The sequence below is a fragment of the Cinclus cinclus genome, chromosome 1 (genome assembly GCF_963662255.1).
Source record: "Cinclus cinclus chromosome 1, bCinCin1.1, whole genome shotgun sequence".
In the NCBI taxonomy this organism is placed as follows: domain Eukaryota; kingdom Metazoa; phylum Chordata; class Aves; order Passeriformes; family Cinclidae; genus Cinclus; species Cinclus cinclus.
In genome coordinates, this window is record NC_085046.1 from 51,944,935 (window position 1) to 51,968,136 (window position 23,202).

General features: G+C 40.6%; 1 protein-coding gene across 1 annotated transcript in view; it reads right to left on the reverse strand.

Annotated features, from left to right (window-relative positions):
* VOPP1 (VOPP1 WW domain binding protein) overlaps positions 1–23,202 on the reverse strand; it is a 61,211-nt gene that overhangs the window by 13,060 nt on the left and 24,949 nt on the right. The window contains exon 2 of the mRNA XM_062497798.1: positions 4,115–4,173. Coding sequence (XP_062353782.1) covers positions 4,115–4,173 — 59 coding nt within the window. The remainder of the gene's footprint in view (positions 1–4,114; positions 4,174–23,202) is intronic.

Below are 23,202 nucleotides of genomic sequence, written 5' to 3' on the forward strand. Positions count from 1 at the left end.
CCTACAGGATTGATCAGCCATACCTGGAAATATACTTCACCCTGCAGTGAAAGAGACATTTATAATAATTCAAATCAAACTACTACCCATCAGCAAAACATAAGGCAGCCTTCACTCTCCTACTCATGCCCAATTTAGAAGTGAAAAACCAACCGGAGTATATTAAGTGCTGCTGGCATTTGCCTGAAGGGAAGGTGGTTTTGCAATCTAATGCATTCTCTACGTTACTATTCACATTCTTGCCGTGGAAGAAAAGTACCTTGACTGTTTCTGCCAACCATCAGCACATCTGAGATAAGGCTGAGCTGACTTAATTAAGTGAGAGAGAGATGAGGATCCTTGTAGAGCATCAGTCAAATTTCTTGAGACAGCTCTAAACTCTGAAACACTTTCTCTGCATCCACACAAGAAGACATATGATCTAATTCTTTACAAAAAGTCAGGAACAACTTGGTTCCCTGCTTTTCCAGAGGATAAGAATTAGACTCCAACGACTAATTCCCTTTTCCGCTTTATATTTGCTTACTTATTTTTCTAAGTCATATTAAAAAACTATTTTGCTGAAGTAGGAGAAAAATATCGAACTGACAACAGTCTCTGGTGACTCAGGCAACAAGGACATGGAGAAACGGTTGGATAGGTTAGCAAACTAAGTTAAGAGCAGTCTTGGAAGTTCTCTGTGTTAATGACAAAAGACAAGTGTAAGTCTCTCAAATTCTTGGTAAGCTTTCCATGTTCACTTCTGGTGTATCTTACTCACAAAGGAGAGGGAAAAAATTTTGGAAAATTATCAATTCCTCAGTCTAGCCTTAAGAAATGGAATTACAGTTGAAAGAAACACACTTGAATTAAACTAAAGCATAGTGATGATATCTGAAGGATAGACTAATTATGCTCATGAGGAAAATTATTTTTAAAAAATACTAATACCATTAAATAATTGGACAGAAAGACGCATCATTAGTTGTGGAACAGCAGTCTCCAACCTTTGCCCTAGCTGTTAAGACAGAAAGCATAACAGACATGTTTTAAGAAAGTTTTGAACAATATCTCTGACAGATTTTTCTTTTTAAAATCATTATACTGGAAGGCAGATTGAATAAAAAACCCTAAAAAAACCTTAAGCTCCAAAAGAGGAACTGTCATATAATTTCAAGTTTTACCCACCCAAATCTAGCTGAATTTCCAGAACACTTCTTCTGGCAACTTGTTCCTCTGGCTTAGCAGACACATTATCTGTCTTTGGATGGCAGAAGCAGAGCCTTTACAGGAAAGAACTCAGCTATCTTGCCTTTAAACTTCTGATAAAAGCAAACCACCACTTTATATGACAGTCCGCCAGATTTCTATTACTCTGGGTAATTTGAAGAGAGGTAGGCAGCTTCTAGGAGGATATGCCTACCCAGCAGTGGTAAGACATGCAGATGGGCCAGTTCAGGACTCTCTCAGTCCCAGCATGCCATACTGCATTTGTGAAAACAGACACAGCACTTGGCATTTCTGAGCTGACATGCCAACCTTTTCATTATAATACCAACTGTCTCAGTGAGAGATGTGACACAGTGTCAGCATGGGACTGAAATCACAGGGAAATCATTAAAAAGGATTGCACTGCTGGGTTTTGTAAGTCTCGAAAGATAGTTTTGAGACCAAAGGAGAGACTACATATATTAACTGGTTAGAAAAAAGTTTGTTCAGAAAACCAGTGATAGAAACAAATGGAATCTATTGTGAACTCCTTTACATGTATATCTAAATATATCTGCTTCGTATGGACTACAGAAATTGTAAGATAAAATAAAACCTGTTTTGCTACAGCACAACCCAGATCTAGATTTGTTCAGAGGAGGCACTCTCAGGACAAAGTTAAGTATTATGCCTTCAGATAATTTAACATGTAACCATATGCTGAAGGAGATGATGCTATTCATGCCTCCTCCCCCACAATATGCAGAATACTCCCTTCCACCCATTTCACCAGTGTTTGCCAAAAACTATACCAAGCTGATTCAACACTTACTCGAATGTGCTAAAATGAACAACTTTCTGTGGGAATAGCAAATTGAATTAACTCAGTGAAGGGTGAAACAAGTGCTGAAGCAATGGGACTTCGCCCTAAGATATTGAGATTGGAGTTCCACCTCTCCTCCACCATACAGCTGTGAAAAGACAGAGCAGGTAGAAAGCAGCAGGGGACCCTAGATAACAGAAAGTGAAATTGCAGAGTAACAAAGTAGAACAGCCCAGGCAATGCAGACATGCATGACCTTCCTATTGCTTTTGATGCATCACCCCCTTCTTTAACCCTACTGGGCTCCTGTGCACTCCAAATACCCGATCCCCACTCCTTTCCCTATTCCTTCACTTGTTACACATAGTATTGATCCTCTGAGCTTTACCATCCCCAAATCCTTATCATCTTTTCCTAGAGTTTCTTCTTGCCCACTTAAACTCATAACCACAGCAACAACATTAGCATTAATGTGACATTCATCATCATTGGAACAATTGCTGAGCGCACACATCCTGGCCCTTCCCCCTTCCTTTTTCCATTTACTTACACTATTCAGGAGAGTGGCAACCAACAGCATTATCATGCAATGACTTGGATAACATGGTGCTGCAGTAACTACCACAAAATACATGACTAGTGACAGTCTTCTGATTGGCCTGACAGTGTCAATATACAACAGGATTTTTTTTTGTAACCCTTGCTTATGCGGGACTCTGTATGTACACAAAGGGTCTGAACCAATACCCAGTCTCCAAGTAGCCAGCCCTTTGTATTGCCATGGGAGACAAACCACTACCTGTGAAAGCACGTGGGCAGAAAGGTAAGCAAAACACCAAGGCAATGTTGAATAACACACCCCTGAATGTCAAGGTACAGTGGGATTTTCACAATTTTGTAACATCCCAGCTTCCTTCCCATATTACAGAGAAGCAAAATAAAATGTGGGTGGAACCAAAGTTTGTTGTTATTAGCATGCAAAGATAATGAACTTATTTAAATTCCCCCATCTGTTCTGGCCAACCATTTATGAGTAATTCTCAACATTACAGTCACCTGAAAAAAGGACAGTGAGTTCTAGGCACAAACACTTCCTCAGCAGTTAATATCGAGGATCAAAGATGATTAAATCATGGTGTTTCATTCTTTCTGTGGGCTTTGTTTTGCAGCTGGCTTCCTGGCTGCTTTTTGTCTCTAGCATTTCTCTCCTGCTTCTCGCAGATGAAGTGGAGGTGGAAAAGGGAGGGAAGTTCTTGGGTAGCATAAGAATTAGGATTACAGTAATTTTCAATCCTTCAGCAAAACAGAGCTTGCTCTGAGAACAGATAACCCAATGCTCTTCTACCTCACTTTATTTTTTTTTAAATTTACGTTTACAGTTGTTTGTAATTTTAAAGTTATACAACCCAGGCAAAAAGTTTACTACATTTATCTCCTTTCTGCCCCCAAATCCACATGGAATGTACCTCCTATCCATACATATTTCCTCCACTTTTTTTGTCATTACATGGGCAGTATGAAACAGAAAACTGCAATTAGAGACCCTCAGTCATACACCTACAAGTTGCTGACATTTGGTTCATGCCCAAGCCTGATGTGAATGTAGATGCCACTCATCAAAAGGACAATTATGCCATGGATAACTGATCACCTCAAATTAAACAACAGTAATCCATTAAACAATCTCTAAATTAAACAACACTATTAGCACAGGGACAGAGTTACTTTCAAAGCATTCTTGGTATTCTGTCTGATCACCTGTGACTGTGCAAAACAAAGGGATAACTGCCTTCACGTTGCTCTACTTATGTTTCCTTTCAGTGTTCTGAAATAAGAGCTGCTCAAGTACTTGAGCTTTGTTTTCAGTTGGAAAGGTCATCTGATATGTGCAGCAAAATGAATCTGTACGCTTTTTTTAACAAGGAAAAAAGGAAAGAGATAGGTTACAGGCAAGGAGGGAAATGAAAGTTTACTGCATCTTCATTTTTTAATTTGCAAAAATCTCACAGAAGTTACAGAAAAAGTATAATTAGTAAAAGAGTAACAGTCTAAGAGCCTACAGAATCTAATTCTCTTTGAAAATCAAAAGCAATGACTACTTACATATAATATGTAGGATATAATCCTTCAAAGTACCAGCAATGCTTTTTGGCCTCTGTACACTACAAAGAAAGAAAAATATGGTATTAAAATTTACATAGGATTATGTAGAGTTATAAACACAAGCTTAGAGTATTTATAAATACTGTGACTCCGAGCAGTTAGGAAAAGTTTATATTCCCAAAGATTTCCCAATCCAGATTCACACAGCAAGTGGGAAGTCAGTTCATGTAAATGGCAGCATGTCCTGCCAGGATTCAGATCCCTCATGCAGGGAGGGCTTTGTCTGCAAGGCCCCACCGGCTTCCCACAGTTCCCGAACAAAGTCAGTACATCTGGCGCCGACCCAGGACTGAGCTGCATGTGCTCCCTGGAAGAACTGCTGCCTTAAAAAGACCATGGACAACTTAAGAGCTCATGCACGGTTATAGCCCCTTACAAGACCTCCAAGGCACAATCAATTTGATGATACTACACATATGACTACACAGTAAATTCAACAGTTATAGGGAATTATTCATCTTTCTGGAAGTGTGTGACATGTGGAGCCAGGCTCAGGAAGGAGCAGAACGGAGAACCACCTATCCCATCTCCTCTTCCTACAGCTTGGAAACGTCTCAAGTGTTCATTGAAGTAGTGGGGAAAGGAAACTGCTTTCTCCAGCTCAGGCACATTGCTCTCTTTTGCGGATTGCCGGTGTATCCCTGTGAAAGGAGAGGCATTTTTTCGGCATGTGTGTGCCAGCGACCTGAGAAGCACTCATCATTACGGGAACTGCCAGAGCACAGGCAGCAGCTCACAACAATAGCAGCCCCTAATAAAGAAAACCAGATGTCAAGCTCAAGCTCTACACAACGCACAAAATATTTCTGTGTATCCCACTGACATCACTAGCACAAAATGCCATCTCCACAGCAGACACAGCTCCAGCAGCTCCCCTGCAGAGCACTGAGGAATATCTGAGGTTTTAGCAACAATTCCCTCTGCTGCTCACACCTGACACCTGATGACAGAGAGCTCCTGGCACACTGCCAGTGTTTGGATCATTCTTCATGTTCACTTGGCAGCTCACCTTTAAATAATAGCTCGTTTAAGTTTATTAGCCTTCCCAAATCCCAGAATACTAAATGAATCCAGTTAAGACAAAGACAAAGTGGTTTTAGATCCTTGACTCTCACTCTTCATGAATAAAAAAGGCTGCAAACTCCTTAATGAGTGTCTGATGAGCTAAATCACAGACAGATCAATTACAGCCTGTGAAGACAAACTGCTATGGATTAAATTGTTACGAGTGGTGCAGGAGACTGGAGGAGGAGGAGATGCTTTTGATGCATGTAATCAGGCCTTTTTCCAGTAACACAATGGGCTCACACCAGTCTTCAAGATGCACAAGCTTTAACTTATGCTGGAAGGACCAGTCCTTTTTCCCTAGGATAAACACAGCAGAAAACTTGTTCCTCTCTCAAACTGATGCCATGGTTCAGGCAGTAAATTTAGGAGGACTCCTTAGCTTCTGCTGAAGCAAGTGGTGTTCAAAGATCCATCTCTACATTTGCCCTATGCTGTCTTTCTCCCCCCTCCTTCAAAGCTTCCAACTTTTTAACCCTTCCTTCCAAATATTTTCACCAGCTGGCCTTTTCCTCTTACTGTAAAATTAGAAATATGTCAAGTTTCTCTCCATAACACCATGCAAACATACATGCATTGAAAAACCCAGTAGGCATGCTGTCAAGTCACCAAAAAATATTTTGGCTCTTCACCTTCGAAGGCTGTAGATCAGCAGACGTTGGCTAAAATTCCAGTGCCTGCAGGTTAATCCCCTGGGAAGCTTCACTTCAGAGTACAGCTTGGGGTGTGCACTGCCATTAAATGTTTTTCCTTTTTGCTTCTCAGCCAGTATGAGTCACCATTTACCTCAACAGCCTTGAAGTCTTTTGTCAGTCTCAAGGATTTTAATTGCTGTTTTCCCAGAAATGTTTCTGAGCACGTGGAGCCTGCATACCCTTTGTGTGTGTAAATCAGACATTTATATTCAGCACTCTCCCCCCATATTTTAATCTGCTTTACAAGTCCTAAAATTAATTGGGAAGATTCCACCTTTCAACATCTCCCTAACTGTAGGATTTCTGTTTCTGCCTCTAAATAACTCTTTTTCAGACAGCCAATATGCTTACTGCTGTCACAAGAAAGGCTCCAGCCTGGGAAAGTTCCTTCCAGCTTACAGGGCTTAGATATCTGCACTAAACATCCTTTGCTGCTGAGATTTAGTTTTAAATTGGCCCTGGAAGAGCAGGCACCAATCCCAGTTCTGCCTTTTTTAATATCACAGTGCTATGAATACTGCATGGCAGTTGTTCAGCTCTCCTACATGAGAATCGGGCAAAAAAAGCAAGTGGACTTCAAATATGAGCAGCAGAGCCAAATCTGATCCACATGACATGTCAGACAGATTTACACGAACAAGGGCAAACCGCCGAGCTCCCTGCTCAGTTAAACTCCCACTCATCTCCATGGCAACTTTCCTCCAGTAAAGCCTGACACAAAGCAGGCGGTACTAACCACCCTCTCTACTGCTGGTTAGCAGACTTTGCAGGAATTCGATGCTGAGAATAAGTCGAGAATGTCACTGCCTCTAAGGATTTGAGAGCCTTTAGCACTCAGGCACCAGAGATGAACGTGGGTCAGGGTACAGATTAGCTTTTCCCATCCCACTTGCATCCTCTGAAGAAGGCTATGATAATCCGCCGCTTGCCAAGATCCAAATTATTCTTCTGAGTGGTACTGGCCTCAATAACTAAGCTGGTGGAGAGCCACACGAGAGTAAGAGGAGACATATGCCATCAACATCAGGCTCTCAGCCTTTGGAAACCAATGTCCTTGTAGTTGTTTGAGGTTATTAAACCCTCAAGAAAGCACAGCTGGCAGGAACTTACTGCAGCCCACAAACCAGATGCAAAGGAAAGATTAGTCATATTGCTGCAATACAATAGGACCTCACACATCAGGATGGGTGCCCACTCTGCCAGCTCCCATACGAAGACAGGCTGTATCTCAGACTTTCTAACAAGCATTCATTCATGTATTTAAAAAGCCAATTACCCATTCACTAATAGCCAAAACAGCCTGTCTATGGTTTTAAAACTAAGATTAGGTACTGCCCTACTGATACTTCCAGCTTTTCTAGGGAAAGGACTCTGCAGAATTCTCCCTTCTATGCCCTTTAAGAATTTGGCACAGCTATAAAATATAAATATGAGAGTACATTCATTTTAAAAATAAATTATGCAGGTCTAATTGGGTGTGCATATGTAATCTTTAGAGAATTAACAGTATGTGAATTAGCCAGATGCTTGAATACATTCCTTAAGTTTGCAAAGGAAAGCAGAGGAAGAGAAAAAACACAAGACTTAGTTTTTTGTTTGTCTGATTTTAAATAAATCAGCATCTGTCTTGTAGCCTGTTTCCTCTGCAATGTGAATTGCAAGCAATGCGAATGTGTAGCAATGTGAATTGCAAGCTGTCTTTTTCTGCAGCCTCTAAATTATTTCAGATCTCCTTTAAAAAAGGAAACCTGCTTCTGCTGCAAATTGATATTGCAAATCTTATGGCTGCTAGTAAGAGCAGTTAGAAATGGGAGTTTTCAAAACATTAGCCAAAGACTGGTTTTGATCACACCATAAAATACAGAATACAAAATGCACATATAGGCACATGGTGTGGGGGATGCTGGAGCAATCAGCCAGCCCACTGAATGTCGGGTGGTACTCCACAGATAGTATTTCTGCAAATCCTATCTCTAGTAGGAATATCCTCCACATTGCACACCATTATCTCTCAGTCCACAGGACAATGAAAATAAAACAGATCTGATCAATTAATTGCTCTTTATCATCAAGGGATTCACAGCCAGTGCCTTCAGCGGAGGTTTGGAAATTAATAACAAAAAAGTAAAAGCAAATAAAGCCCCATATGCATATTCCAGTATGAGTACAGTCCATTTTTGTTATGGGTACCAATGAAAACAGCAGCCTGCTGTGGACAGCCATGCCTGTGGAGGGCAAATGGAGGGCAGTTGGTATCTGTATGCTGAAAGGACATCCAGATGAATTTGTGACATCTGCTCAAAGCCAAATTCTGTAGGAGGCACAGGGCTCCTACCAGTCACAAGGCCAATGAAAACCTATCAGTTACCAGCAACTCAGGGGGAGCCTTTATTTTCCATTACGTATTACAGTTATAAGGATCCAAGGTAGATTCAGAACAAAAACAGGTATTTAACAGTGACCTACCATACTGATATGATGGAAATGGCTCCTGGTATTTTGGGATTTCCTGCTTAATGGCTGTAACCTCCCATTTAGCCGGGTATATGCTACACATTTGTAGGGTTCAAGATGATTCACATGCCAGTTCTTGTGGCTACAGCCTCTGAGGCTCTGCTTGGATTAATACACAGATGAACAGGAAAAAAGAGCTAGAAGTATCTTTAACATCTTAAACATCTTACTGTTTCTAAGCATCACACAATCTTATTCCAACACAGAGCCAGAACTCTGTCTTCCACACTGTTGGATCAAACTAGTAACTGAGAAAATGGGAAGAACAACACCTTTCTTACCATACAGCTCCACAGCATCTGAGAAACAACTGTCTATACCTGCTGCCTCTCTTACAGAAGGCCACTTGCAAAATTCAGATATTTCCTGGTTTTATTGGTCACTGCACCTGCAAAATATTTGATGAAGCCCAGACAAAATGAATATAAAGTCTATGGTGCAACTCCAGACTAAATAAGCAGTTCCAGAAGGCACATTATTGGCAACAAATCACAATGTTTTATGGGATCTGACCTTTAAAACTGCATCAGCTTTCAGAACACTATCACCTTCAGTGCCTAGACAAGAGCTGGAAACTTTATGAGATACAAGCTGGGCTGTATCAGAAGGACTTCTGTTTGCTGAAAGTTTGAAAGACTGTATTTGCAGACGAAAGAATATGAGGCATCCTGGTTTTCCATTGCCAAGAAAAGGGCAAACTATCCATTAAAGTAAGAGACAGCATATCCTGAATCTGGAAAATGCAGCCTAAGGGTGAAAACACTTCGCTAGAGAAAACACGTTTTGTTTTAGGCTTGTCTGAATCCATCAAAATTCATCCCTACTTCTTCCCTGGTGATGCTAACAGCTGAGGGTGAAAGCAGCCCTTCTGCAAAACTATTCTAAGTCACTGAGCCAGTGATTTCAACATATACCCTTGTTGCAAAAGACAGGAGCAACTTTTACTAAAATTCAGGTTTATGTTAAGGTATTTCTATTTAATGAAGTAATGAGAACACAGCAGGAAACTCACATATAAAAGGATGCCAATCATTTATGAAGCTTTCCCTCCCATTTAATAGTAAAGAGAACAAATACTATTTTGCTATACAACTCTTTCACCAACACCAAGATTACAAAGTCATATAACTCACAGTATAAATAATGATTTTCATATATTTCATAAGGAAATTAAATGCTTCCGGTTAAAACTTTTTGGTTAAGACAACTGGCTTTGGTTAGACTGTTTTTCTGTTCTCTAAGAAAGAAGGGAATATTTCTGGTAACAGGATTTGTAAAAGAAACAACTTTTCCACCTTGATTTAATCAGTATGTGTTTTGTAACAGTAAAGATTTTCAGCACAAGCATCTAATTCTTATAACTCCTTGTGCTGTTCAGAGAACATGTATTAATTATAATATTTTTATTTAGAATTAATGTGGGTTTAGAATTAGATAGCTTCCCATCACAAAGCATTATTTTACATTTAGATCTATTAACCTTTCCCAGAGTGGAAATACAAATATCCCTTGTGTGCCATTTCACTTCAGGAACCTGACTCATTTATTTGTTTAATTTTTTTCCCTTTTTTTAAAATTTTTTTTTGGCCATTATGAAGCAAATTGCAAATGCACTTCAGTCCCAGAACAATACCATTTCAACTGAATATAATTCCTTCATCCATATCCAGGGGAGGAAAAAAGGAAGAAACGAAAGGCAAAGCAAGGCACCCTTATTTTCAGAGCCCAGCACAGGGAGGGTGCAGGGCCGGCGCTCAGCACTGCGGACAGCATCCTCCCTCCCTGCCCCGGTGCTGCTGCACCTTCCCCACATCCCGACTGGGGCAATAAATTATCTGTACAAAACCTCACCCACACATATCACCTCACTCAGCTCTCAGTTCTCTCTCCGTTCTCACCTACACCTAGCCATAGTAGCCACACCTACTAATTTTCTCTTCACATGTGTGAGCACTAATATGAGAAATTAATAAGCACAACTGCAACAGAATCACAGGATATCTTGGAAGGGCCCCAGAAAAATCATTCAGTTCAGGTCCCTGTTCTTCACAGGGTTACCTAACATTACACCATATGACTAAGAGCATAATCGAGATGCTCCTTGAACTCTGACAGGCTTGGTGCCATAACCACTTCCCTGGATAGGCTGTTCCAGTGATCTTCTCAGCAAAGATCTTTATCCTAATGTCCAATCTGAACTTCCATTAATGAAGCTTCATTCCATCCCCTCATGTCTTACTGCTGGTCACCAGAAAGAGATTAGCACCTCCTCATCCACTACCCCTCTTGAAGAAGTTTTAAGACTTCAACGAGATCACCCCTCAGCCCTCTTCTCTATGCTCCATAAAATGAGTGATCCCAGTTGCCTGTCATTAAGTCTTGCCCTCAAGGTCTTTCACCACCTCAGTCACCCTCCTCTTCATGCTCTCTAATAATTTTATGTTCTTCTAATATTGTGGCACCCAAAACTGCACAAAGGACTCCAGATGGAGCCACACCAATGCAGTGTAGAGCAGGACATTGGACCAGCTTTCCTGGACCAGCTGACACTTTATGCATTCAGGACACATTTGGCCCTTTTGGCTTCCAGGGCATACTGTTGACTCATATCCAACTTCACATCAACACAAACCATCATCAGACTGCCTTGGATGGAACAGCTGTACTCAGTCTTTTTCAAACTCTTTGGAAAGAATAGTTCTGATACTTGTCATAGTTATGTGAAATACCCAGCTCAATTCTACATCAGAATGTCAAGACCAGATGCTTACAAAAGTGCCAAGAGAGCCTCGGTATCAGAGAAGTTTAAGACTTGCTTTACCTTCTTTCTTTCTTTCTTTCATTTCTACACCCATGAATGCAGCAATAATTGCACAAACATTAAAGTTGGGGAGTGGGGATGTTTAAAACTTCCTGGTGGAATTGACCTTACACTGAAAGTTCTAATGTTGGACCTGCAAGAAAGCATGAGCCATGCCACATAATGAAGGCATTTTCACCCAAGAAAAGCAAAAAAGACTCAGCATTCTACTGGAGTCTCAGCAGCTTCAAGGGGGTAGTGGCAGACTGTTTTTGTTTCAACTACAAGGAAACAGATGCAACATTTTCCCAACTCCACTTGAAGAGGTTGATCCATTCCAAATGGTACTGGGCAGGTTCCACAACTCCAAAAATTGAATTAGCTTCTGCAATTACTCTGTTTCCTTTTACATGTGCCTGAGAAATAAAACCAAGGATATTGTTATTTGCATTCTTTAACTACAGAACAAGTCACATCATAAAACAATCCATAAAGTAGGGTGCATGGGAGGAAAGGTTCACTTGACAGAAATTGAAAGGAAGACCATGCCAAGAGTGAGGATATCCACTATTTTCACCTTCAATCTCTTTAAAAATGAAGCAAACCTAAATGAATTTTTTAATCTAAGTTCATTTGGTGACACAAAGTTTTTACTTTTATGCCTCTAATGAACACTATGAATACAGACACCAAACCATCTTTTCTTTGACTAAGAACTAGAAGCTTGGTTCATCTCCAACCCTGTGTGGGCACTTTCTGCTGGCAGCAATTGATGCTATTTAGGGGACTATTAAGGGCAACGTCTAGTTTTAGGTTTCCCCAGTTTTTATCTAAAACTACACCAGTCCATGCTGAGCTGACTAATTTGCCTGCTTCCTACATGCATTTCATTCTTCCACTTTAACATCTCAAGAATGAAAACAGCCTTTAAATTAGCTAGCACTTAAAACCTCAGGGGCTGTCTTTCATCTACCAAACTAGTAAAACCAAAGCAAAGAGAGACTGAGCAAAATAAGATGAATTCAGACTCAACTTTCTTAGTCATCCACAGTGCAGACAAGATTGAAGCACTTAACAGCACTGCAGTACAGATTCTGGTTAGTTAAGTTGTGACATCCCTTCAACGGCTGCAGGAAAATACGTGCCTTGGATGGTCCCCTAGGACATAGGGCAGCTGCTTTGGGAGTTCCCAGGCTCTGTTCTGTTGGTGTTATGCACCCTCTACATGCTCATTTGCTCCACAGAGAGAGCGTGAGCTGAGAGGACAGAGCACAGCTGTATAATCATAGCAAATCTTGCTCCCCCCTCCCTAATACCCTTATTTTTCATTCTTGACATTTAATCTTGTGCACCTTCCTCAGATCCTTCTTAGGAGGAGTTGTTGGAAAACAAAACTTTTTTTTATTCAACTAAGACTCTTATCTTCTCACTTTTCTGAGGTATTTATTCCAAAACTGCAAATACTGGATCAAAATGCTTTGTGCTTAGAAGTCCTGAAAACATCTGTAAGACTGAAGATATCAAATCCCCAGTCTCGAAAAAAGATGCAGAGTCCATTACCAATCACACACTCAGTGGTGCACAGAACAAAAGAAGTCAATAATGCAATAGTATCTAAGTGCTTTTCCTGTTACCTGGAAGGTAAAAAATGCCAAGGCCAGTTCTCACCTTGAAGAAGTTATTCTAGAACCCCATCACATTCAGTGTAGATTGTTTTTAGGAGCGTCTGTTAATTTTAAATCAGATTACACATGTCATGAGTGTATTAAATTAGTAAGCATTTGAACACAATGGAGATTAAAGAGGTTACCTTGGAAACATTCTGATATTTGAAAAGCAGTTTCTAAAAAACACCCTGGCAAGTGAGAATCCAGGTACTTTTTTGGGGAGAAGCATCTACTTGAATGCTTTGTTGGGGGCTTCCCACTTGGTCAACTCCCACCTGCTTAACAGTGAAGTCAATTATTACCTACATACTAACAGCCATCATTACCGTGTCCTTCGCATCCTCACAAGGTCACTCAGTCTCTCAAGGGAAAAGTGACAATGTATATTTGATGGTACAAATCCAATCTGATTTAACAACCATACTGGGACTGGAGAAACAGTTCTAAAGGAAGCTTTAGTTCATTTGTTCCAGCTACATTAGAGTAACTACCTTGAAGTAAATGTTGAAATTCAGACAGTAACACAGCAAAGGCAGGCATGGCCTAGTCTGCAAGGCTGGCTCATCCAACACGGCTGCCATACATTCATCTCCATGTCGCAGTCCAGAAACCCACTTGCTCTGGCACTCGCTTACTAGAACACTGGGAGAAGTTTATGGGCTTGGGTTCATCCAGGCTAATAATCACAATTTTTTATTCTTGCACACAGTTTATTAAAGTTCCTACTGATCAGCAGCAAACATCTCTCTCAATCAAAAACTCACCTCACAGGAAGAAACAGCAGAAGAGTTGACTGAATGTAATTTGTATTTGTTTAACAAGTCAATTCAAGCTTCTAGGGTGATGCTGTGTTGTGGCTTTTAGGCAGACACTCACCAGGTAAACTGAAACATCAATGCCTTTTAATTTAAAATAAGAACCTAAACTGACTCCTATTCAGACTGTCCAATACACTGCCATAGCAAGAGCATATGATTATTAAATTCCAGTGAGTCAAATCTAACAGCTGTACCTCAGAACTACTTATTTGAACAGGAAGAGATACTAAGCATTTGTTCTTGGAGTATTTCCTTTTAAAGGAAATAGCAAATAAATAGACAACTCTTTCAGGCAAGTAACAATGATGGCGAAGCATTTTTCCAAATGAAGTAACTTCCTACATAAGACCTTAATACTTGCTTTTCTTTTATTAGGAACCTGAATGCACCTAAACAATAATCTACAATGCCCAGACTGTCCAATTTCAACCTAAACCACTAAGAATGTCACAAATCTCTTCATTTAAACCAGAAGCACATGAGTTTTGACATTTTTCTATCATCTTGCTTTGAGTTATCACCTGAATTTTATCATACTCAAAACAGCTTCCTGGAAGAAGGAGAAAAAGAAATTCTTAAGATAACTGTTTAGAAAGAGATACTAGACACACATAACCAGACAAATTTGCACAATCTCTTTGGTTGTGTATAGAAGCCACAACTTGGCTCACAACTTCCTTTCACCCCTGAAACCACTCACTTCACAATTTGATGAAGGACATGCAGGATGTGGGTAGCTTTTTACATGCTTCCTCTCAATGTTAATCAGTGCATGCCCCTCGTTCAAACATCTGTCCATATACACAGAGATTTCTGGGACACCATCAAGCTTTCAGCATCCATTAATAACAGTTAAAATGCAAATGTCCCAGTTATCACTGCTAGACCTCTTGCTACCACTCCTGTGGTCTGTGGTTCATGCGATGTTTTTCTTTTTTCCAGCTTGCAGATGACAGATCGTATTTGTGTGTTGGGAAGTTACTTGAAAAGACACAAAAAAATTTTGGGATACTGAGTGAACTCTGCTCTTTCCTTTGACACAGAAAACACAGACATCAAAAATCTTCTTACTAAGGTTATTTCCTCCCAAGAAATATCTGAGGTTACCTCAGGGATGTTCTGCAACTGAGAAGTGCAAGAATAAGATGAGGCATAAATGAAACATTCACTCTTCTTTAACACATGGCCTACACTCCAAAAAAGCTCAAGTTCCTTGCCTGGAGGTATTGCTATGGATGGATAATAGCATGAGATATGGCCATAAATGTTTAATTTATAAACCTAGCAGCTAGAAAATTATTCAACTAGACTGAAAGTGCTGAGGATTTTAATAGTGCCTGCCCACACTAGGAGATGGAAATAGCACCAAGAGCTCAGAGACGAGTGCAGACACACTTGCATATTTTGGTCAGTGTTGATAATGTTGCATAAACTGAACTTTCAGAGAAAATTTAATCCCTGTGCATGTAGTGGGCAATTCCAGAGATTTCAAGGGCATTGCTTCTGCTTTCACAGGATATGGTTTGGCTTACTGCCCCTCTCTTCACAGGCCTGCCAGCTGCTCTTCCGAGTGCTGGGTTCATCTTAGAGGGGAAACAGCACTGTAGTACAAAGGCACTAATGCTCCTACATTTTTCCAGGGCAATTCCACTCAGGCAAAGGACCCTTTATACTGTAACTACAAATGCAAACTCATGGATGAGAGAGAAAGAAAGAAAGAAAGAAAGAACAGGAGCAGCAGGGCACAGAAGCAAGGAAGACAATGACATGCCCAAGAAAACCAGAAAAATATGAAGTGGAATAAAAGCTAGGGCTAACTGGAATAAATGGCACTGACTCTGAGCCACAGCCAAACCTTCTTCCCAGCATGCTTCCCCATAGACTTCAGAGGACAGAAGCCAACAGGGTGGCAGCCAAAGAAATCACAGAGGTAGTCTCTGAATTACTGGCCACTATATAGGAATGACAGCATCTTGCAAAGGTAATGATGAAGGGACAACTCCACTGGCTTTGTCATTTTTATCCTACAGACAGATAACTGGTACACCTGTTCTCCATGCAAGGCAGCAGTTCCAGTTTTTCACCTACAACCAAGTTTTGTACCTTGAGCCCTTTCTGACACAAAATCATAACAGCATGAATTAGCTACAGCTCCTCCTGTGAGCCCAGGGCAGAAATCTTTTTATCATCTTCCAACAGTGCAAGGCAAAAAAAAATAAATCATCTCCTGTTTTGTGTAGTGTGCTTAGCCCCTAATTTGGGAAAGGAAAAGCCTGGCACCTCACCATTGAGAGGTTGCTCACCTTTGGTTCATGCTTGCTATCATTCTTCAAAAAGAAGATGAAAACTTCTAATAGCTTAAATGCAAGGGTGCTAACCCATGTCAATAAAGTCATGTTCATCTAAAGAAGCAGAAGTTTTCACCAGCATAGAGACTCCCAAATCGGACACCAGACACTAAAGAAAGGCTCAGTCCTTCAAGTATGTCAATAGGGCTCCATATACAAAGAAGACTCCTCTTACTATTCACAGTGCACCTGTGTTAAGGAGAACAGGTCTAGTTCTCCCATAAAATTTTAAGTAACTGAGTATGAACAGCAAACCATTGCCTTTATTCATTTCCACTCAAATCCAGAAATATACCAACCAATATTCCACACTTCTAAAGGAATGTCTATAAACTCCCATAGTGGTATGCAGTCTTCTAAAACGATGTCCAGCCTAATAAAAAGTTAGGTCACATAACTGGAAAAAGAACTGGACCACCTCTCTCTTCAGTTAAAGGGAAAAAATACATTCTTGCTAAATTACTTTTCAAATACAGAAACAATGCACTTACGCCTGGTTCCTACAGTTACTCTAAGGAGCATCTTCCTGAACCTTCAGGAAGGATAAGGCTCAGCCTTGTCATTCCTGACACATGATTATGAGACTTATGGGAAGAAATTCAATCCACTGAGTTCTTGAAGGATACTTTAGAAATCCTGTTTAACAATCATCCTCTGAAGCTTTCCTAGCTTGCCTATAGGGCCTCATCCAAAGACCACCAAACGGAGTGGCTGTTGGGGGTTGACTTGTATCTCTGACTAGGAGCATAAAACACAAATAATATGGAGAACTGTCTGCTGCCAGCAATCTTTACAAAAGGCTAAGACAGATGCTATAAGTATCAGAACTTTTAAAGGAGAGGACTGACTGTGGAAAGTGCCAATTACCTCACTATGCACTAAGGTGCCACTAAAGTACTCAGAAATTCAACGCAGCAATCACACTAAGGGGCCCACACAACACCGAGTAAACTGCTAGGCAACCCTTGGTACTATTTGTTTTATGGATGCTTTTGTTAGGCAGGGGCTTTTTTTAATTAAAAACAAAAAATCAGCCTCTTGGGGGATCTATTTTCCTTTCCTCTTCTGACTTCAGCACAAACACACTAGAAAAATTAGACCACAGTACAAATAAAAATAGCTGAAGAACTTGCATCTGTTGTTAATTTCCAAAGTATTCAATGTTGCCCGTTTAATGATGGAACAATATGCTCCAGTTTCACTCCTGGCACAAGGCTATCTGAGCAGCAAACAGATATCTTAGCTCATGTGAATGCCAAAGGCAAGTCAACGACTACAGCAAGTAGAGAAATGGAAGGAGGAAAACATGATGCAAACCACTGGATGTTCATACCAAACATTTTCTCCAGCTTTTTGTTTCTCATTTAATGCTATTAGTTGACTCCCCAGCTGAACAGACCAGGCTTACAGACTTACTAGCATGCTTAGCAGGAAAAAAAATGCGCCTAATAAAAATTCATGAAGTGGAGAATATTTTTACAGCTGAAGAGCTGATTTTTCTATTTTAAGTATAGGGTGCTTCTGGTGCAAAATGATTTACACAGGGAGGTTTTGCTCACTTATCTCCCTGAATAAACCAACTTGTCTATAGCCTGGATGAGTGGGTTTCCCAAATTTCATACAGAACAAAGCAATAAAGTACTTGGTATTTCTAGAAAACAAAACAAAACAAAACATGCCTCTTAAGCTTGGCAAGGAGAATCTAGATACTAAAACCACTTTTGAGACACTGAAGTCAGATGCAGCAGAAATGCTTTCTTAGTTACACCTCCTAAAGCTCTGCCTTCAGTTGCTAAGCATCTTCTCATGCATACCCACTCACAAACCAGACTGAGCAGAATTAGTAGAGAGACAATGCCTATAAATTCACACACAGCAGCCATAAGGAGGAATGAAGCACAAAAGAAAAATGAAGACTCTATGTATAGGAGCAAAATTCAAAGGCTCAGAAGTGACAAGGAAATTGGGAAACGACAGACTATTCCTGGAAATACAGAGTTTCCATCTTTGTTGGGCTTCATTTGCCTCATTCCCATGGATAAAAACACAGTTAGAGGTCATAAAGCCAGAGAATTTAGGAATTAACATCTAGTGAAAAAAATTCTTCTCCTCTTATTAAGGACCCACTGATACAGCAAAATTTAAAACATGGTGAGTAACAGTTTTAAAGAGGGGGGAAAATAAATTTTAAATTAAGACAAAGCTTGCAACATTGCCAAGAACCCTCTATTATGCTCAGATACAGTTTTAATCTACTCAAGGAAGGAATAAAAAGGCCACAACAATCCAGCCTTGGCCCAACAGTCGCAAAAGCAAAGGCTCAATCCAACACTCAACAGATCAGAGACTTGGGTTCAGATAGCTCTATATAAATAAACTGCCTGGCAAATGTGACTGAAGCTGGGAAGAAAATGGCCTGGTTGGGTTGAAAAGCAGACATAAATAATAGTTTCGTACATATGGCACTGTGCCTTCCCGCAGGTAAAGCATGGGATTAGCTTAAATCCCATTTTAAAAGGCAATTGACAGCACAGATGTGGCAAAAACCATGACTGCTGAGCACCTAAAGGCAGGCGGAGCAGGCACCCAGGGCCAACAGCACTGTGCTCCTGCCCTTGGCCCAAGAGTGGAGAAGAGCAGCCAGCTGGATTTGGTGGAGTTTCCTGCAAAAGGACAAAGCAACAGTGGGAGCTGCGGAGAGCCTGTTGGAGACAGCTTGGTGTCGGGCTGTTCTTCAGGCTTTTGGGCTCTCCCTGACTTCATCCTGCACACAGAAGGTGTCCTTCCTTATTTCTTCCCCCTGCTGTTTAACAGAGCAAAGCCACTGGTGTCTACAGAGACAGCAGTAACATGGCTGAACTCGTTATTCACATTAGATACTTGTTCTGGCTGTCCACAGCTCAGTTCCTGTATGGCTGCTCCTGTGACAGATGATATTTCCACATAATAGGTCACATCACAGGACAGTAAATGTATCAAGGCATACAAGCACCTATCCAGCCAGGTACAGACCTGCCAGGATATAGTCTCCAGTCATAAAACACAGAGCCTTCATTGTTTGAAGCAGGAGTGGCTGCTACTCAGAGGTCCCTGATAGGGATCATTCACTGTATATTCTCTGAGAAGGTATCCGCTTCCTGACATATTTCATTTTCTCTATAAAGAAAGAAACTTAGATTGCAGAACTGATTTTCTTCAGCTTTTAAATCCAATCTTAAAGCTACCAACAGAGTGAGCAACTACCTGGCCACAGAGCAACTGCAAAACTAGATAAAAATCAGAGAAACACGGGAAACTGAGGAAACCTCCAGAAACAGAGAATCACACACCTGGCACCACAGCGATGCCCATGCACACATTGCAACACGAAGGTGATGTGTGGAATGGGTGAAACAAAAACGATTCATTGCTAAGCCCCAAGAAACACCTTAATACAGAGGTTTTGCAAGGAGAACTAAGCTGGCATTACACCAACATGAACATGCACAAGTACTGCTTGTATAGCAGTTTGGAAACTTAGGGACCAGATGATGTTATTCACACTTCAAGCCTAGTCCAGCCAGAAGCTTTCAGTGAGATTTCAGGACTTGCAACTACATTACCAGGTAACTACTAAAGGGCTAACTGTGTTTTCTTTTGAGTAGTAGAAGTGGTAGGAAGAAAAACAGGAAAGAAAATATGCCTTACTATATATTTTGCAGGGGAAAAGCATAAATGAAGCCCTACATCCATAACGACTAGATCTGTGAGATAACTCTATGACTTATTCCAGGCACATCCACATCGACTGCTCTTAGAACAGTACAATATCCATTTAAAGAAAAAGGAAAGAAAGAAAACATCATCAGGAGAAATCCTTCACTTTGAAACTGAAATCAGCAAGGCTATGCAGTGATATACTGTTGAAATCCTTTACATGTTTTTTTGTTGACTTTCTATAACTCTGTTCAAAGAGAATGAAATATCAAACTTTTTTGTCTGCAACTATCAGACTACAAAGCTCTCTGCTCATTCGTTAAAGCAATCATAATCCCTAGACTCTAGCAGCTGATCTTGGCAGAGAAAAGGAAGATCACCAATGTGAGACTGACAACTAAATGGCAAAGATTACTAAAAATAACAAACCCACAATGCACCAAGAGACTAAGGATGATCATTTGGAAATTCTTACTCTATTTCAGATGAGCTCTGCAAATTTAAGTCTAGCTATAAAGGCATTCTTAATGGGTTAGAACCTGCTTTAAACCAGAACAGATATCAGGAGACTGGAAACAACAGGACAAACACTCTTCAATGGATAATAGCTTTGAAAAAAGACAAAGATCCGTCAAAAGAAGCAAGAAGAGAAGCACATGATGCCAGCACACCAGATTGTGAACTCTCAGATTGCTGCCAATGACACTGATGAACACAAATGAATCAAAGAATAATTAAATTTTAAAAATGCATATATGCAACCACATCCATCTAGATGACTGGGAGATGTGGTACAGGGACATTGAAACAAATCTTAAGAGAGAAACAAGATCTGGACAAGCAGGAAAGGTGATGATGCTGTGCTGTTCACCCATTTCTGCAAAAGCAAAGAGATGGAAAGAAAAAGTCCATATGAACTTAATAAATGCTCCTTTAGGTTACAGGGGCACAGAAAGAAGCCTCAGTTCCCTTATTAGATTTAGTGTACAACTACCAGGATATAGCACGTAACAGAGAGATACTAATCTTTTCTGAGCTCTGTTTTAGGAAAATTTAATCCTCTCTCCTATCCTCCCACTGTCTCTGAGTTCATCCATATCCCTCTTCCAGCATCTGTCTTGTTCTAGCTGATACTACATTTTAAAATTGCTTCGTTGACCAGACATTTTGGGGAGCACCCATACTCCCATCAGTGTACGTCTCAGGAAAGTCTGAAATGCTGACAGCTTTTCCTGGAAAAGAATGATAATGACATCTTTAAACTCAGCAAGGAAAATTAAAAAGGCGGGGGTTTTGTTTTCACCTTTAAAGAAGGTAAGCAAAAGAAGAGACCGTGAAGAGGGGACCAAAGCTCTCAGAATCTTGTATTGTTTTTGCAGAGGTCTGAGGCAAAGCCTAAACATAAAGCACCCAGAAAAACGGTGTCAGAGCAGAAGTCTTCTGACCTGACCATCTGGGAGGTTAACCATTCAAGGGAAAGTACCAGGGTGCAGCCCTGTCTGATACCAGACCACTGTCTGTCCATGCAGGTACCCAAACACGTGCAGTGCTTTTGTTTATCTGACACAGCAAAACACCAGAGGATAATATCTAAGCAGACAGTACTAGTTTATATCTGTTGAGAGTTGGTAGGTAGTTTTACAGTTTCACACTTTGGAATACACGGTACAACAACTCTACAGGCATCGTTCAAGGTACACTTAACAAACCTTAGGTAAATAGAAGGCTCACAGGATTTCTGCTGTTATTGTTGCTCAGTACAGAAGGCTCCATATGTTGGGTCCCATGAGATGCTCCTTTCCCACCGCCCACAACCAGTGAGGTAACCACAGGCACTCATTCTTAGCAGAGACATGCTGAGGCTCCTTTGGGCCCTGTGGGGAGACTCCTGCTCTTCAAAGCCAACACACATGGGGTATTGTGCTGCAATCCTGCTAGCATTGCAGGGTGACAGCATGTGAGGCAGCCAGAGGAACCAGTCTCACGTATAAAATGCAATACCCATTAATACCCATGCAACACCTCTGTGCATGCAAGCTAACTGGGAAAGGTACTCTGGTGCCTAGGCAGCTACCAGCATTGCTGCAAACACTTTTGCAAACGGTATTTACAGAAGACAAAGCCAGAATGTAAAACAAATTATGAGAAAATGCCAACTTCTCAACCTCAAACAAAGAGCTCATAGCAGCCAGTGTACATATGAGTGAGTCTCTGGATTCACTGTTACTTGATTGACTTAATTTCAGAGCAAATTCTTGGATTTGTCACTGCCATTTTGCTTTGTCAAGAGCCACTAATATTGTTTTGCTAATGGTTTGTGCAGGAGTACTGGAGCCAGCAGCTTGCACACTGGTTGCTTTCATTGGTCTATTAAAATGAAATGAAGCTGATACTAAAGCTTTTATAATAATTTAGGTTACTTTATCATGAGTTCAGGGCAGAAAAGCAGCCAGTGGTGTGTTAGACCACTGAGCAGGCAAAGTACATCTGCTCCCCACTCTAAAGGAGAAATTCATATGGACCAAAAGAAAAATCAGCAGTGGGAAAGCTGGCTCTCCAGAGTTTCTGCTGGTAGACAGCTGCTTGCTGTACTTAGAACCACAGGGAAAAAAAATAAATCCACCAGAAGCAGAGTTTGACAAAAAAGTATACCAAAATGACTGCTACTGCACATTTATCACTGGCAGCATCCAGAATCCATATCAGGAACCAGGACATGGCTGCACAATCACTACACAAAAAGGAAATAGAGACTATCAAAGTATTAAACAAAAGACACAACAAAAAGCAAGATGCAAAGACAGAGTAAAAGCATACAATGAAGCAATATTTCTTGTCCTGACAGGAACTGGTCTCCATACAGCCACTTAACTGCTGCCACCTTTTGCATTCATGGCATAGAGACCATGGCAGTACCTGCAGATAAACAAGGGAGGAAACTGAAAGTGTTTTCACAATGTTTGGGAAAAAGGCAGGACGAAGGAGGCTTATCAAGGATTTCACAGAGGATTATTTGAAAGCTAGGTTGGATTTTAGGAAGAAAACACTAGGAGAAGGATGATAGTACACAGATGCAAAAAGTCTTATTCTGACTACCTATTTATATTTTCATCCAAGCAGGAGCAAAGCAAGACCATCATGCAGCATCATGAATATCAAGGAAACCATCAGATGTATAAAGGAATCTCTCACCAGTTTCTTTTGCAAACAACCAACTTAAACATTACTGTTCATGTCCCTGTGTTTCTGCAAGTCTTCCCTAGAGTGTAGAGAAAAGAAATACCATGCACCCACAGTAATTGCACTAGCCTTGCAAGCCTACAAATATTTTAATTCAGGATTTTGTTCTCAACAAGCCCCTGCTCACACTCCTACAAAACCAACAAATTTTATTTTGAAATTTATTTTTTTTTTACATTCCATCT